Below are 13,839 nucleotides of genomic sequence, written 5' to 3'. Positions count from 1 at the left end.
CAGCCAAAAATGTCTGGATGTCTCCTGAGCACCACAATGTGGACAGTCTGGTGAAGCACGTAGGTTTCTAGAACAGAGGAACCTGTTAAGAGGGGCAGTGTCAGTTCTTAGGCGGGCCAAAAGGGTCTCCGCATTCCGAGAAGTAGCATGCCTGTAAGGCCAGGGGGCGAAGGGTCTGAGGTGGTCTCGACCTTTATTACGCAAGTGTTCTGACCATAAATCTGTGATCTCTATTTTTTGTTGTTCTCTATACTCCCGGATTAAGTCACGGGCCATAAGTGACCCACGCCAAGAGCCAGAAGGGGTATCTGTTCTTGCGGCTCTGTCCGCCGCCTCGTTGTTATAAATTCCCACGTGGCCAGGGGTCCACCCGATTTCTATGGGTTTGGACCTTAACCATTCAGAAGAAGAAGAAGAGTAAGAACTTCCAATTTTCAGTTGTAGATTTTCTTAATCAATTAACAATAAGTGTTCTCTAGTGACACGAAAGGTTTTACTATCAATTACTTGACTTTTGAAGTTACGTCTTATAAACCATGATTAAATGTTAGGTATTTAATAATGTTTGAAAATTTAATCATGTTTGAAATCTGGCAACGTTATTCGCAATGGAAACATTTAAATGAAAGACATTTTTTAAAAATCAAATATTAACAAAATAATAACATGGAATTTTTATTGTATATAAAAGCTATAATTATATAATTTTAAAAAATAAAAGTTTAAATTTAGTAAAGAAGAAATTCTATTGTTTTAAAATATCACGTATTTTCGACTGACAAATTACTTGGCAACACTTAATAAGAATACAATAGCTGACTCCATCTTGAAAGTAAAGCGTTGTCAAGCTCAGGAGAAAAATGGTAGGCGAATATTTAAATAATAAAATCAAGCTTAATCGATTCTTATATGTAAAACGACGCAGTATAAACTCGAAATATATTCGCATGAATTACTTATTAATGAATTTAATATATTATTTTTTAGTATATCCGTGTTTAATTTCTTTTTAAAGCATTTGCGGTAAGAATGTAATAATGGCAGATTGAAACAGATTTTATATTAAAAGGAAGTATTTAAATTATACTTAATGTGTACAATATGTAAAGGTTTTGGTAAAGTTGAACATTGACTTTGTTTCATAATGCTTTTGTTAATTATGTTTTAAGCATTTAAGTTTAAAAAATGTCTTTTTGGATGAAAACCATAAAATATCCTTCAGGGTTATCTATCAATAGAAAGAACAGGACTGATATTCATCTTGTTGATTAAAATTGGATCCAATTTATAAAAATCAAATAAAGTGATGTTTTTCTAATAAATCTTGTATTGAAGCAAAATTACCAATGAAATTATTTTGAAAATGTTAAAACTACAGTTGATTATCAGTTTTACAGATTCTGATACAATGGAATTTGGAAACAGTAGATTAAATCCATGTATTCTAAGACAACTGTTGGAATGAAAATGCAATATTTAACAATATTAGATTAAACTATTAGTGTATGAATGTCTAGATGCTGACCTATTGTATAGCATTGTTTATGTTGCTGCTATAGACTGATAATTTCTTTGTATTTGCCAGAATATGTGCTAATTATGATTATTTTGCAGTTAATTGTTTTAAACAATTTAAATATTTTTTTTAAGTGTAGGATAAAACTACTTGATATAAGTTAACAAACATTCATTTAAAAATGAATGTTTGTTAACTGTTATAGCAAGTAGTTTTTGATCTTATTTATCAAATGAAAGATGTTACTGTTAAGAATTATCCTCTATTTTATTTTAACTTGTATTCAGTGAAAAATGTATGATTTTCAAACATTTTGCTTTTCTTATAGGCTAAAGTAAAGGCACGTGAATTGAGAGGAAAGAAAAAGGAGGATCTTCTTAAACAATTAGAAGAACTTAAGCAAGAATTGGGAGCATTGAGAGTTGCTAAAGTTACAGGTGGAGCTGCTTCAAAATTGTCAAAAATGTAACAAACTTCAAATAATCTAGTTTAAAATTAAATATTAATTATTTACTAAAATGTATATTTGTTGTTTTAGACGTGTGGTACGTAAATCAATTGCTAGAGTTCTGACTGTAATTCATCAGACACAGAAGGAAAATCTCAGGAAATATTACAAGGGAAAGAAGTACAAACCTAGAGATTTACGACCAAAGAAGACCAGGGCTATGAGAAGAGCTCTCACCAAGCACGAGCAGTCCATAAAAACAAAGAAGGAACTAAGAAAACTTAGAGTGTGGCCAATGCGGAAATATGCAGTAAAGGCCTAATTAATCTATGTAAAAAAAGTAGGATTTGGTATAATAAATATACATACCAATTTGTGTTGTTCATGTTGTAGAATCCAAATTCTTATTTTACTTATACAGGAAGTACATTATAAACATCTTCAAAGTCAGTAAATCACAGCACTATGATATAAAGATACAAATATCCTGTTTTAGTTCACGAACTGGTTATATTTTCTTTGTAAAACATTTTTGACAAAACATTAGATCATCCTTGGACATACAGTTACGGATTTAATGCAAGCAGGACAACTTACTCGCCGGTATCTCCACCTTTCTTGCCAAATACCTTGTTTCTGCATTTTGCAAAAAAAGTTCAGTCTGTCCTGACATTTTCACATCCAACTTGCTAGAAATTCACCAATTCTAAATTCGCGTGCCTCTTCGTAAAAACCGAAAATTTCCGGTTCGTCTCTTTAAAAACAGAAAACCTGAAGCCGAATCGACATTCAAACTTTCAAAAAAATTAAGATACATGAAATACTGTATAGCAGTTAATATCAGAATGAAATTTTTTAATGTTTTTTTTTTTTTTTGGAGAATTAGAGTTATTTGGAAGTTGATACTGAGGATGATCTAATGTATGTACAAAAACATTTTACAAAGAAAAGATTCTGAACTAAAAGTGGATATTTATATGAAAATATGTAAACATTGTTATCTAGTTTGAGTTAAAAATATTTTTTTAACTTAAAACCTAAGAATATCATAGTTTAATTACTAAAAAAGCATCTATCACAAGTACAACTGTAATATATGCAGATTCTGTTTGTTTAAAACTAAAAGTGATCCAGTTAAAGCATACTCCATTTTAACTACATTCACAGCCTGAAAATGCATATATGAGAGAACATTATTATAATTGAAGATAAAATCATGTCTAGTAGTTTTGAATGCTAAAACCAGGATGTATATTAGTCCAAAAATGGATTTTACCTGCATTTATGATTGTATATGTGTATTCCAGTAAAGCAGTTTGAGGTTAATATATTAAAAAACAGCTTATGGTACAACGTACAAAAAATTTTGTGTGAAATAAAGTACTCGTACAATATTGTGAAAGAAATATAAAACTGGTTCAGATAAATTGGATTATACATACCATTTTATTTAAATATTACACAAATAACTAGTCACATTATGTATTAATACTAATCAGTAAAAAATGCAATAGTACTTGTTGGCATACGTGTTCAGGATAAAACTTTGGAGTTGTGAGTGAATAGTCCAGAAAAACTTGCAACTTGAATACTGTATATCAGCCTTTTGGAAGCAAGTGAATTTCAACATATCCTACTACTAGCGTATTTCATGAATTATAGGATATGACAAAATGACTACATTATCCGGGTTACTCGATTATATTGAACATAACAAATTTTGATTTACTATCTAATATAATCGAATCGTAACTTTATCGAGAAGATTAATGAGAGACTGCTAGCAGGACGATGTTCAACGTGGAATTGTCGAAAGATGAATGAAATTCAAAAGTAAAACCTTTGTTGGTTTTTAATTCTATCGTGTTATACTTTGAATAGGTTATAAAAAATATAGTGTATATTGTATCCAGGACGCATAATGTAAAACGATAGAATATTTGGAGCATATATTTTGTAAATTGGGACGAATATTTTTATCACCGTCGAGTCTGTCTCAGTATCAGTATCGCCACACTTTCGTACGAATTCTTCCCCCCCTCGTGTTCTGACTTGAGTTTACAATTCGGCACCCATATTTTGTCAATTCCTTAAATTGTTTGACTTTGTTATGGCTTCTCAGTCCCCTAGTTTCAGCTGTGCCATTTAATTTATCCACGAAGTGCGTAATTCGCTATCTTTGATACATCTAATAAGAGCATCCAATTAAAAATTACTCATTTACAGATTATAATGCATAAGTTAAAGAAGTAATTTTCATGGACAATAATGCCCGTGCACTTGTCAATTGCACGGGCATTATTGTCCATGCAATTACAGTGAAGATATTTGTTACATCTGCAAGATCTCGGAACTAAATCCCATAGAACGTGTGGGATGCAATGGAAAGATGAATTGCGTCCAATCAGCTTCCACCAAGAACATTTTAACAGCTTTAAGATGCTGTTCTTTAACCGTTCTGTAATGGATTTTGCTTCACTCAAAGCTGATTAAATTAACAACGTTATAACTAGTGATGTGCCGAATATCCGAGGGAAAAAAAGATCCGTATTCGTATCCGTATCCGTTACTTTTTAGTGGATCTTTAACGGATCTTTTATCTTAATGAATTTCATGACTTATATGAAATTTTAAAGATAGGTAGCAATAAAATACTAATAACTTCAATTCAAATCACTTTTTATTTCTTAAAATCACATATTTGGCACATTCACATTGCAAAAATTTTATCATGCAAAATTCATTGATTATCGTAAAATATTTCCATATTACACTACTAAACTTTTTTGTCGACATTATTTTTATTTTAATTTAACTCAACACTCTCCAAAAATACAAACGTAATCTACGCTATTCCGTGTCACACTAAACTATAAACAAAAACACGCGTAGTGCAAGTCAAAACACGTCGCGTTACTAACGCAAAGCGTCAACTATCGGTCCATAGTCACACGTACCGGCGCCGACTGAGTACGAAAGTTGAGATCCGTATCTGCGGATCTAGACACTAATGATTCGTATCCACGGATATACATGTTTAACGATCCGGCACATCACTAGTTATAACTATCACGAGAATTTCTTAACAGCTTTCATGTGAGCAGGACGCAATCACACACCATATTAATAATTTTCTAGGCGAAAAGATTTACGATAAAGCTTAGTACTTTTTCCTGTTAATTTTAGTTTGACATAATTTAAATGAAACTTTCAGCTTTTCAATTGTTTTGTTGCATGTGGTTGTATGTTAAGTTTCACGTTGTTCGATATAGGCTAAATTAATGGTTATGTACTTAAATTGTTTACTAGGACTTATACCTGTGACTGGTTCTGCAAATTAAGTAAACAATTCAGAAAAAACCAGTTTTTATTTTTCATCTGCCATTAAAGTTCAATCCTAGCTCTAATGTTCTTTTTATGGTACCTGGTATTTCAACATCCATCATATTCAGTATTAATTTTTTCCTCCAATCTTCTTTTTCTTTGAACGCTAGGTATCCTATTTTCTTAACTAATTTGTTATATTTATTTACAAAAACTTACCGGTGCTTCCACTTTTCCCATTTTCTCTTTCTTTTCTTAATAATTTCTTCAGTTTGTACTTTTTATAATTAACATTAGAATTGACAAAAAAATTATTTATTTTTTCCACATGTTTTTGTAAACTTCTGCTGACACTCGCAGGTAAACTTAATGTTGGTAATCTTATGGCCTCAATTTTGCATTTTCTATACAGTAGACCCCTATAAAATGCGTTCGTATAGTTCGGATTCCTATATGACGGCGAAAAAATTGCGACCATATTCGTACAAACACGCTAAAAAAACTCGTATAATTCGGTAAAACGTCATCGCCGACTCGTGTCGCAACAGGATTGGTCGAATCTAGACCAATAGCGGATATTGTACAAACCGTTGAGTTTAAACGAGCAGCGGACCTACTAAAAACCCTTTATTATTTAACGTCCATAAAAATTATATTTATATTAATGATGTCTCCAAAGTTCAGTGAATTTTTCGCAAAAATAATAATTTATCAGGAAGCACGCGAGCGCCATTCGATGACACACTCCACGACGAAAACAAGCTTAAGCAATGGCGTCGTCGAACGGTGCACACTCGGTAAGTAATCCTGCAATTTTTTGTTTATAGCATAGTTTATTCCCAAAAAATTATACGTGTTTTGGAAATGTTGAGTCAAATTAGTCTAGAAACGATTAATTTTATGGAAGAAACCCTTCAAACAGCCGTAGTCCGTAAATTGCATACGTGCCGGGCTGTGATTGGCTCATGTATTTAAGGACTCGTAGAAAATGGATTCATATAAACCGGAACGCATCTATCGTGTTATAGGGGGGTCGACTGTACTATATTTCTATTTTTATTGATAATTTTTTTATTTCCTCTTCTATTTTTCCCCGTCCTCTGCATCATCCAGCCACCAGAATTCCGGCTGTAGATTATTAAAATTATTATGTATCAAATTTTATGCTTTTGTGCCCTTGTATTTTTGTACTTAAATTGCTTACTAGGACTTATTTAAAATCAGTCACCGGTATAATAGGTCCTAGTAGACAATTTAAGTACAAAACTATAAGATAAGGACACAAAAGCACAAAATTTGAAATTAATGGTTATGTTTATTTTTTGGATATGAGTTTATATTGTAGATACATTAAGCGTTTTAGAATACAAATATTTAATAATTTAAAAAGGTTTTATGTGTAATAATTACACTCATCAAGATTCTAATTACTTAAATCTTAAAAGTAAGCGAGACATGTTTATTAAAAATGTTGAGTAGAAAAAATTTTTACATTGAAATGTTATATATAATATCCTGTAGAATTTTTTTAATTGAAGAAAGACCACATAAAACCTTATAAATCACAGTTATTTCCTTTCTTCAGATTTTTTTTATTCCAATGGATTTTTACAGGACTGCATTCTTTATTTACACAGAGTTTTATAAATTTCATATTCCNATATATTTAATACCTTTTATAATACGATTTTTAAAAAATATATTTTTGGCTTCTGAACGTCTACAAGTATTATAGAAAACAAATTCAAAATGCAATTTCTAAAAACCTTTTTTTTTATTGGTTAATTCGAATGAGTACTTTTTAAAAATATAAATTCAGCAAAAGAAATGAAATTTTAAACATATAGGCTAATAGAATTTAATTTAGACAATATAATTTTATATTCTACAAATATTTGAATAGAGATTCTCAGTCTTCAGCATGCGATGATCCTTGAGAAGTGGACGAAGGTTTGTGACGAGAACTTTTTTGATGCGCCCTTAGACCCGCTAATTGCGAATATGCACTTCTGCACATGTGACATTTATACGGTTTCTCTCCTGAAAAAGGTAATTATGTTTCAATAAAAGTTCTTAACTCAAATGTAATTATGTAAAAATTTCATTGAACAATTTATATAAAAGCTAATGATTAAGAATCGAGTCCATGATTAACAAGCTTAGCTCTACTTAAATACGTAAATATAATAAAAAATATCAAAGTTTTAATGGATTTAACAACAAGTTTTTCTTATTTTATGTTACTTTGTTTTTACAAGGCTCAATTACCGAATAATATACAGTATAATGAAAAATGCATTAATTATAAGGTGTTCTTGCCCATTTCACATATATTCTTCCATATTTCTATTCGTTCTATTTTTTTCTTAAGCTTTATACGGATTCTTGTAAAATAATTTAATTTTGAAGATTCAAAATAAACTCTATAGGATATATAATAATTTCTTAAATCTATAAACTTGTTTTTAAACTTAAGAGGGTTAAATATAACCTGTAACTTTATATGATAGCATTCAATCAAAAATGGGTAATGATTCGAAGCTTCGTCTTTGAAGAACCGTTTGGAAATTTACACTTTATACAGCTAATGAATGTGGATTAAAATTATAAAGTACCAGAACCGCAATTTACTTTATAAATTCATAAATAGAAAACAAAACAAAATTTAGAATCTTTGTAATTTGTTATTTCCGTGGTAACACAAGATCACTTAACGGAGTCGCTCTTCTTTTATAGGTTCATTCAAGATATGAAATTGTGTTCATACTTATAAAAAATAACTAAAATTTTATATTAGAAAATTTATTTCGTCACTTTGCGAACTAAAGCTCTTTCAATTACTTCACGTCTTAGCTTTATTTAAAACTACTAGCTTTGATTGCATCTGTCAAGAAAAAAATCTTTCACGACAGTTTAATATTTTGATCTGATTCTAATTTTAAGATATAAAGTATGACTTTCGTGGTTCTTACCCGTATGCAATCGTAAGTGATTTCTAAGCGTTGAAGATTGGCTGAAACTTCTTGAGCAATATTCACATACAAAAGGCCTTTCCATTGTATGTATCCTCATATGAGATCTTAAGTTACTGCGAGAATTGAAACCACGACTACAGACGACGCACTTCAATCTTCCGTTGGACGAGGGTATATTGGAATGTCTGGTGGTTCCTTCTGAAAATAAAATAATAAAATTTGAGCGATTTTAATTCTGAATTCTGTTCACTGCATTGAGTCCAAATTTTCTTAACTGTATTTATTTTCAAAGTCACAAAAATGACTTGAACTGTTGAATTTCAAATTTAAATTAACGTTAGCAATGCATCTTACCAATTTGCTGTCTTTCTTTCCTATCGAATCCTGGATAACTCATCTCAGGTACGCCCATGTATTGATTAATATCACTTCCATACCACACCAATAATTCTTGTCCAGGATGAATTCGCTAAAGATTAACGTAAATAATGATCAAATAAACATTACATATGAAAACTTCATTGATAAGAAGAAATGTTACCGTTGTAGTTCTGTAATAAATAGCTTCACCGACTTGAAACGTCTCCAAATTTTGTTCTTGCTCGTGTCTTGCACACTGAACATGAATCATCCAAGATGGATTTTGAGCATTTACTTCAATTACGCGATGAACGTCGCCGGTTGACATGAATAACTAGGCAAGAAATTCATAGAATTTATTTTTAAAATAACTTAGAATAAGCTTTAAATTCATTAAATAAAAAAAAAGCAATTAATGTAGGCTACATAAATCACTTTTCATTGTTCGTATTATGTAAAAACTAAAGATTTTATTTGTTAGAATTTTAATAAATAAAAATTGCCTTACTTCCCAAGCTAAGTCATTAGTTTCTTTCATCTGTGATAAAGGTTTTATTGAACCAGGATATGGACCCATTTCTGTTCCTTCTTTAATCCAATCTGATGCAAAAACTCCAATTGTGGGTTTAATTCCTGGCAAGCTCGATATTCCAAATTTAACTTGATTTGGTATGATCGATTCGTTATCTATAATTTAAATAAATAAATTTATTAAAGTAAAGGTTGGCAATATCGTGATATTTTGATTTAAAATTACTGTTACGTCAGGATTAAAGTCTATTTTTTACAGATAACTATGTCCAAATACTTTCCTTTTCTCAACATATAATTATGACATTTTAACTGTAAATACTTTAGTTTTAATTAGATCAAGATGTATACATCGACAGTATTGAGTGATACCCTGATATGTATAGTAAAGTACCGTGTTATGAGGTGGTAATATCGTGGCAAAATACAGTTTTTCTTTTTCTTAACTTTGTTTTTACAATTTTATTTGTAATTTACTTGTATATTATTTAAGCATGGATACACCTATAAAAATACAAATATTGGACACATTACCAATTTAATTCAGAGCTTATAATTTTGATCACAATTGGAAATCACTAACTCTCCTTATGTGAAAACACTTCAAAGAGCATCTGCATGCTGCTAGCATCCCTAGTCCTAGTTAGTATAAGATAATATGTACTGGACCAAGACGGAGTAGACTCAGTAGAGATATATTTGTGCATGTTTGAGATCCTTAAAAGTTCGAGGCCCTAGGCAAAAGCTGGGTTGCTTATGCTTAAAAACCGCCTAAAAGGTACTAAATGTCTATGCTTAAAACTGCAATCTTAAGACACTTTTAAGATGATCATATAATGATTTAAGAAAAGAATATCTTCAAACGATAATAAAGAGAATTATATCTCGATAAAGATGATAAAAAAATATATATGTGAGAATCTCTTATTTCTCTAAGAAAAGAAAACGAAATTCTTTATCATCATCCCAAGAATATACTATTTAAGTAATGGCTTCAATATTCTTAAAGATATTTCTATAAAAAACTGAATTATAAAATTTATTAAAGTTAAATAAATATTTAAAAATAAATTATTTTAATATACTGTAAGTTTAATTTATTACATTTAATTAGATTTTATTTCATTTTACAATTTCAAATTTAGTTAATGCCAATAAAAGAATATATTACAAATTAAAATGTTAACTCGAATGTAAATATTTAAATTAAATTTTACATTAAATTTCTTATTATTTTTCATATTTTCTAACTTATTATATTAAAAATTAATACTTAAAAACGCAAAATATTTATCGTTGTTTGAAATTTTATTGGTATTTGTAAATCATCCTAAGCAGAAAAATCTAAACAAAATAGTCTAATATTTTTAATTTAATACATAAAATTATCATTATTATTTATATTAGCTTTAACATAATAAATGAGAATTGTCTTTATAAAATGAAGGCATTTTAATGGATTAAATAATAAATAATGCAAATATAGTGTGTAATAATTAAGAATTTTAAATAACAAATTAAAGAAGGTATTTTCCAAATACGTAAGCTTATTAAATTTAAAAATGTATTAATACGTTTTTTATAATTACTGTATGGCAAATATAAAGGAAGAACAAAATTAGTAAATCATGTTTGCATGTGCAAATGTGAATGGTAAATTAACAATAGTTTACTGATTTTTGTGCCACCTTGAATATATGTATATATAATTATAACGTAGATCTATAAAAAGCATGAAAATATCAAGAAAAAGGAGTTTGCAATTGTTAGGAGATCGCGAACTACTGGTTGAGAATCCATGCAAAATTAGGTTCCTTAATAAACATCAATACCATTGTAAATTATTTTAATAAAATCAATTGTTAGCACTGTTTTATAGGGAATGAAATAACATTAGACATAATTTAAAATTAATAAACATACAAAAATATAAGTAAACATATTTTTAAAGTAATGAGTAAGCTACTTGTTCGTATTTTTCAATTAAGTTCTCGGTCATCCACGTGCGAGCCATCATTACACAAGTAAATGAATTTCAATACTGGCGAATGTACAGATGGGTTTCCTCTTTTAGACCCAAACTGAACCATGGTTCAACAATAGATAGCAGTTTTTTTTTATCCACGCTACATTTCACGCCCTTTGCTTCTAATTATAGTCAACAGGGACCTATACTATGAGTACATTAAGGGAGTAGCATATGGATTGAGATTGATGCCCACTCTTCATTCACAATACTGAAATTGATAAAGTTACTGCCTTTCATTATTTGTATAGTAATCACTTAAATATTATTTTTTCTAATTTATATAATGGAAAAGTAAAGTAAAAAGTTAACAGTTTATTGCAGTATTTATTCATTTTAATTAGTAAAATAATTAAATAAAAACGAATGTTTTATCTTTAAAATAATTTAAAACATTTTAATTATAAATAGATTTTTTATAATCTAGTTTTTAAAGATAAATTAAAAAAAAATAATGTAAATATATTAAAGGCCATCAAAGAGGTAAAATAAGATCCAAGTAAGTCACACATACGAGGCACTCACTTCTATATGAAACCATAAAAAATATATGAATATAATCAATAGAAGAAATAAAATCTAGATTAACTTAATTTATATCACTTTTGTATCATGTATTTTACATAGAAGACTACAGTCTAGAAGACTTATGTCTGGAATCCAAACAAATGAACCTATTGATACTCCTTTAATCTGGGGAATTTTATATAAATAAATAATTTTAAATTTTGAAAATTTTAAAAAATTTTATAGTATCTAAATTATGAATAATAAATACACATTGTAACTGTCACTAAATAATCATTGTTATTGTAAACATTATTATAATTATTTATAATATTAAAATTAATACTATATATATAGGCCTATATTNTATAATTTAAAAATAAATAAATATCTATAAGAATACTTTATTGTAATGATTAAAAATTTGATATTTTTGTAAAATAATTTCAATAATAATCAGGCCTTTCAGAAATCGTGAGAAGCCTGAACCTTGCTTTTTAAAGCCCCTAGTATATTAAAAATTGTATTATATGTTTTAAGTAATAAAAGTTGATGAAAATAAATATTTTACCCCTCTAATATACAATAAATGCAACGGGAGCCTCAAAAACATTTGTTTTTGAGGCTCCCATCAACACGAAGCTCGACAAAATCAGATTTAAACTTGTTGCGGGCCTTGTTTCTTCCCTTCCACCAAATAATAACAATTTTAAAAACACGAGGTCCTAAGCTATAATATGTTAAATTATACGTAATCCGGCCTTAGATCTAGACCAAATAGCTGGACCTTTCTAAGATAGGGGCCTGATAAAAAGAATTTATGCAGAATATCTTTCATCAAAATAAAATATATAACATATCAAATTATCGCTTTAAAAAGGCTATAATTAATTTTTTTTAATCGAAATTCTTTTTAAACAACTTCAATATTTCTCACTTCTGAGTTTGGCTACTTTATCAAAAAGGTATTCATTAGTAGAGTTGTATAGTAAATTATTATGCTGATAACTTACCAGTAGAGTGTGTTAGATCTATATCCATCAGCATAATAATTTAGAGCTTTACAGAGGTATATCAATGCACTTAACTCCATTCACTTTAATTGATTTGTGTTTTAATATTCGAACCTTAACTTTTCAATAGAAGGATTCCAGCTGCGTAGTCTGACGGCTCAATATCTGCTCGATTACGCAGGTGCAGCGTGTATGACAATCACGCCTTCTATTGTCAACATACACTACTGGTGTCGGTTGCTTCTACTAATCTATCATCCCTCGTTCGTTGATACACATAATGGAATGGCAACTATGGGAAATTACACGGCTACTGAGTATTTTGATAGAAAAAATATGAGCAGGGAACTTATTTAGAAGCTTAATTAAATATAAAATTATGTTTCTATAAAATATTCTACATAAAACTTATTTTATTAAAACCCTATAATTATATTCTACTTAAATTTACAACTTTAAATATATTTAAATTCATTACAATACATTTTCTAGATATAAATTTTATATAGGGTAAAGTGTTTTAGAAAGAATAATTGTATATTTAATTACGTTTAAGATTCATTATAAAATTACGAATATATTTCATTTTTACATATAAACTCTATAATTATGACTTATATAAAATTTATAGCTTTAAATAGTGATGAATAAGACCTTTCGGGATCTCTAGGCACAGAAGATTGGGGGCACTTCTATATAATTCTGCATTATAAACTGAAAACGTCTAATTGTAACTATAGAATTATATATAAATTATGTTATACAATTACACTGATAAAATTCTATTATTTATTTATTCTAATTTCGGTTCTCTGACGGGTGAGACTCGGTTCCCTAGGCATATGCCTTGCATGCCTAGTAAGAAATACGGCACTACTTTTAACACTTACTTTAATGAATTTCATTTAAACGTTTTGTCTTAAAACAATAATATATATATATATATAGGGGAGATCGGGGCAAGATCGGCATGTTAAGCTTTACTTAAATTTTGTGTAATAAATACTGCTGTAAACTGAAAAAAAAGCTTTGCATATTGTCTATTGGAATGTTACCTTACTATAGAACTGGTTAAAATCAGTTTGGAAATAAAAATAATTAAAATAATTACAACTTTACAAGAAGAGAGAAATTGACGA

General features: G+C 29.0%; 2 protein-coding genes across 3 annotated transcripts; one reads left to right on the top strand and one right to left on the bottom strand.

Annotated features, from left to right (window-relative positions):
- The first annotated feature begins 732 nt into the window (after nucleotides 1-732).
- Nucleotides 733-2,337, top strand: LOC111627744 (60S ribosomal protein L35-like). The gene is made up of 3 exons (XM_023371373.1): nucleotides 733-863; nucleotides 1,845-1,981; nucleotides 2,055-2,337. Exons 1-3 carry the CDS (start codon nucleotides 861-863, stop codon nucleotides 2,284-2,286), a joined length of 372 nt encoding a protein of 123 aa, XP_023227141.1. The 5' UTR covers nucleotides 733-860; the 3' UTR covers nucleotides 2,287-2,337.
- A 4,808-nt stretch (nucleotides 2,338-7,145) lies between these two features.
- LOC111627750 (PR domain zinc finger protein 12-like) lies at nucleotides 7,146-12,753 on the bottom strand. Of its 2 annotated transcripts, none has more exons than XM_023371381.1 (6): nucleotides 12,701-12,753; nucleotides 9,132-9,310; nucleotides 8,805-8,957; nucleotides 8,618-8,732; nucleotides 8,261-8,461; nucleotides 7,146-7,328 (listed from the first exon to the last, which is right to left on the bottom strand). In XM_023371381.1, exons 1-6 carry the CDS (start codon nucleotides 12,732-12,734, stop codon nucleotides 7,198-7,200), a joined length of 813 nt encoding a protein of 270 aa, XP_023227149.1. In that variant the 5' UTR covers nucleotides 12,735-12,753; the 3' UTR covers nucleotides 7,146-7,197. The 2 variants fall into 2 exon arrangements, with proteins under 2 accessions (XP_023227149.1, XP_023227150.1); XM_023371382.1 differs by lacking the exon at nucleotides 12,701-12,753 and adding an exon at nucleotides 11,121-11,142.
- Nucleotides 12,754-13,839: the final 1,086 nt, after the last annotated feature.

Source organism: Centruroides sculpturatus, unplaced genomic scaffold, assembly GCF_000671375.1.
Source record: "Centruroides sculpturatus isolate CEXI.00-Female unplaced genomic scaffold, Cexi_2.0 scaffold121, whole genome shotgun sequence".
NCBI classification, from domain to species: domain Eukaryota; kingdom Metazoa; phylum Arthropoda; class Arachnida; order Scorpiones; family Buthidae; genus Centruroides; species Centruroides sculpturatus.
This window is presented reverse-complemented; position numbering and strand designations above follow the sequence as displayed.

What these genes read in the sequence shown, in the direction of transcription:
- LOC111627744 (XM_023371373.1), top strand. An exon ending in GCTTCAAAATTGTCAAAAAT is followed by an intron (nt 1,982 to 2,054) that starts GTAACAAACTTC and finishes TTGTTGTTTTAG; the next exon opens with ACGTGTGGTACGTAAATCAA.
- LOC111627750 (XM_023371381.1), bottom strand. Translation starts at nt 12,734, where the DNA reads ATGCTGATGGATATAGATCTAACACACTCTACTG. An exon ending in AGATCTAACACACTCTACTG is followed by an intron (nt 9,311 to 12,700) that starts GTAAGTTATCAG and finishes TTTAAATTATAG; the next exon opens with ATAACGAATCGATCATACCA. An exon ending in TCACTTACGATTGCATACGG is followed by an intron (nt 7,329 to 8,260) that starts GTAAGAACCACG and finishes TACCTTTTTCAG; the next exon opens with GAGAGAAACCGTATAAATGT.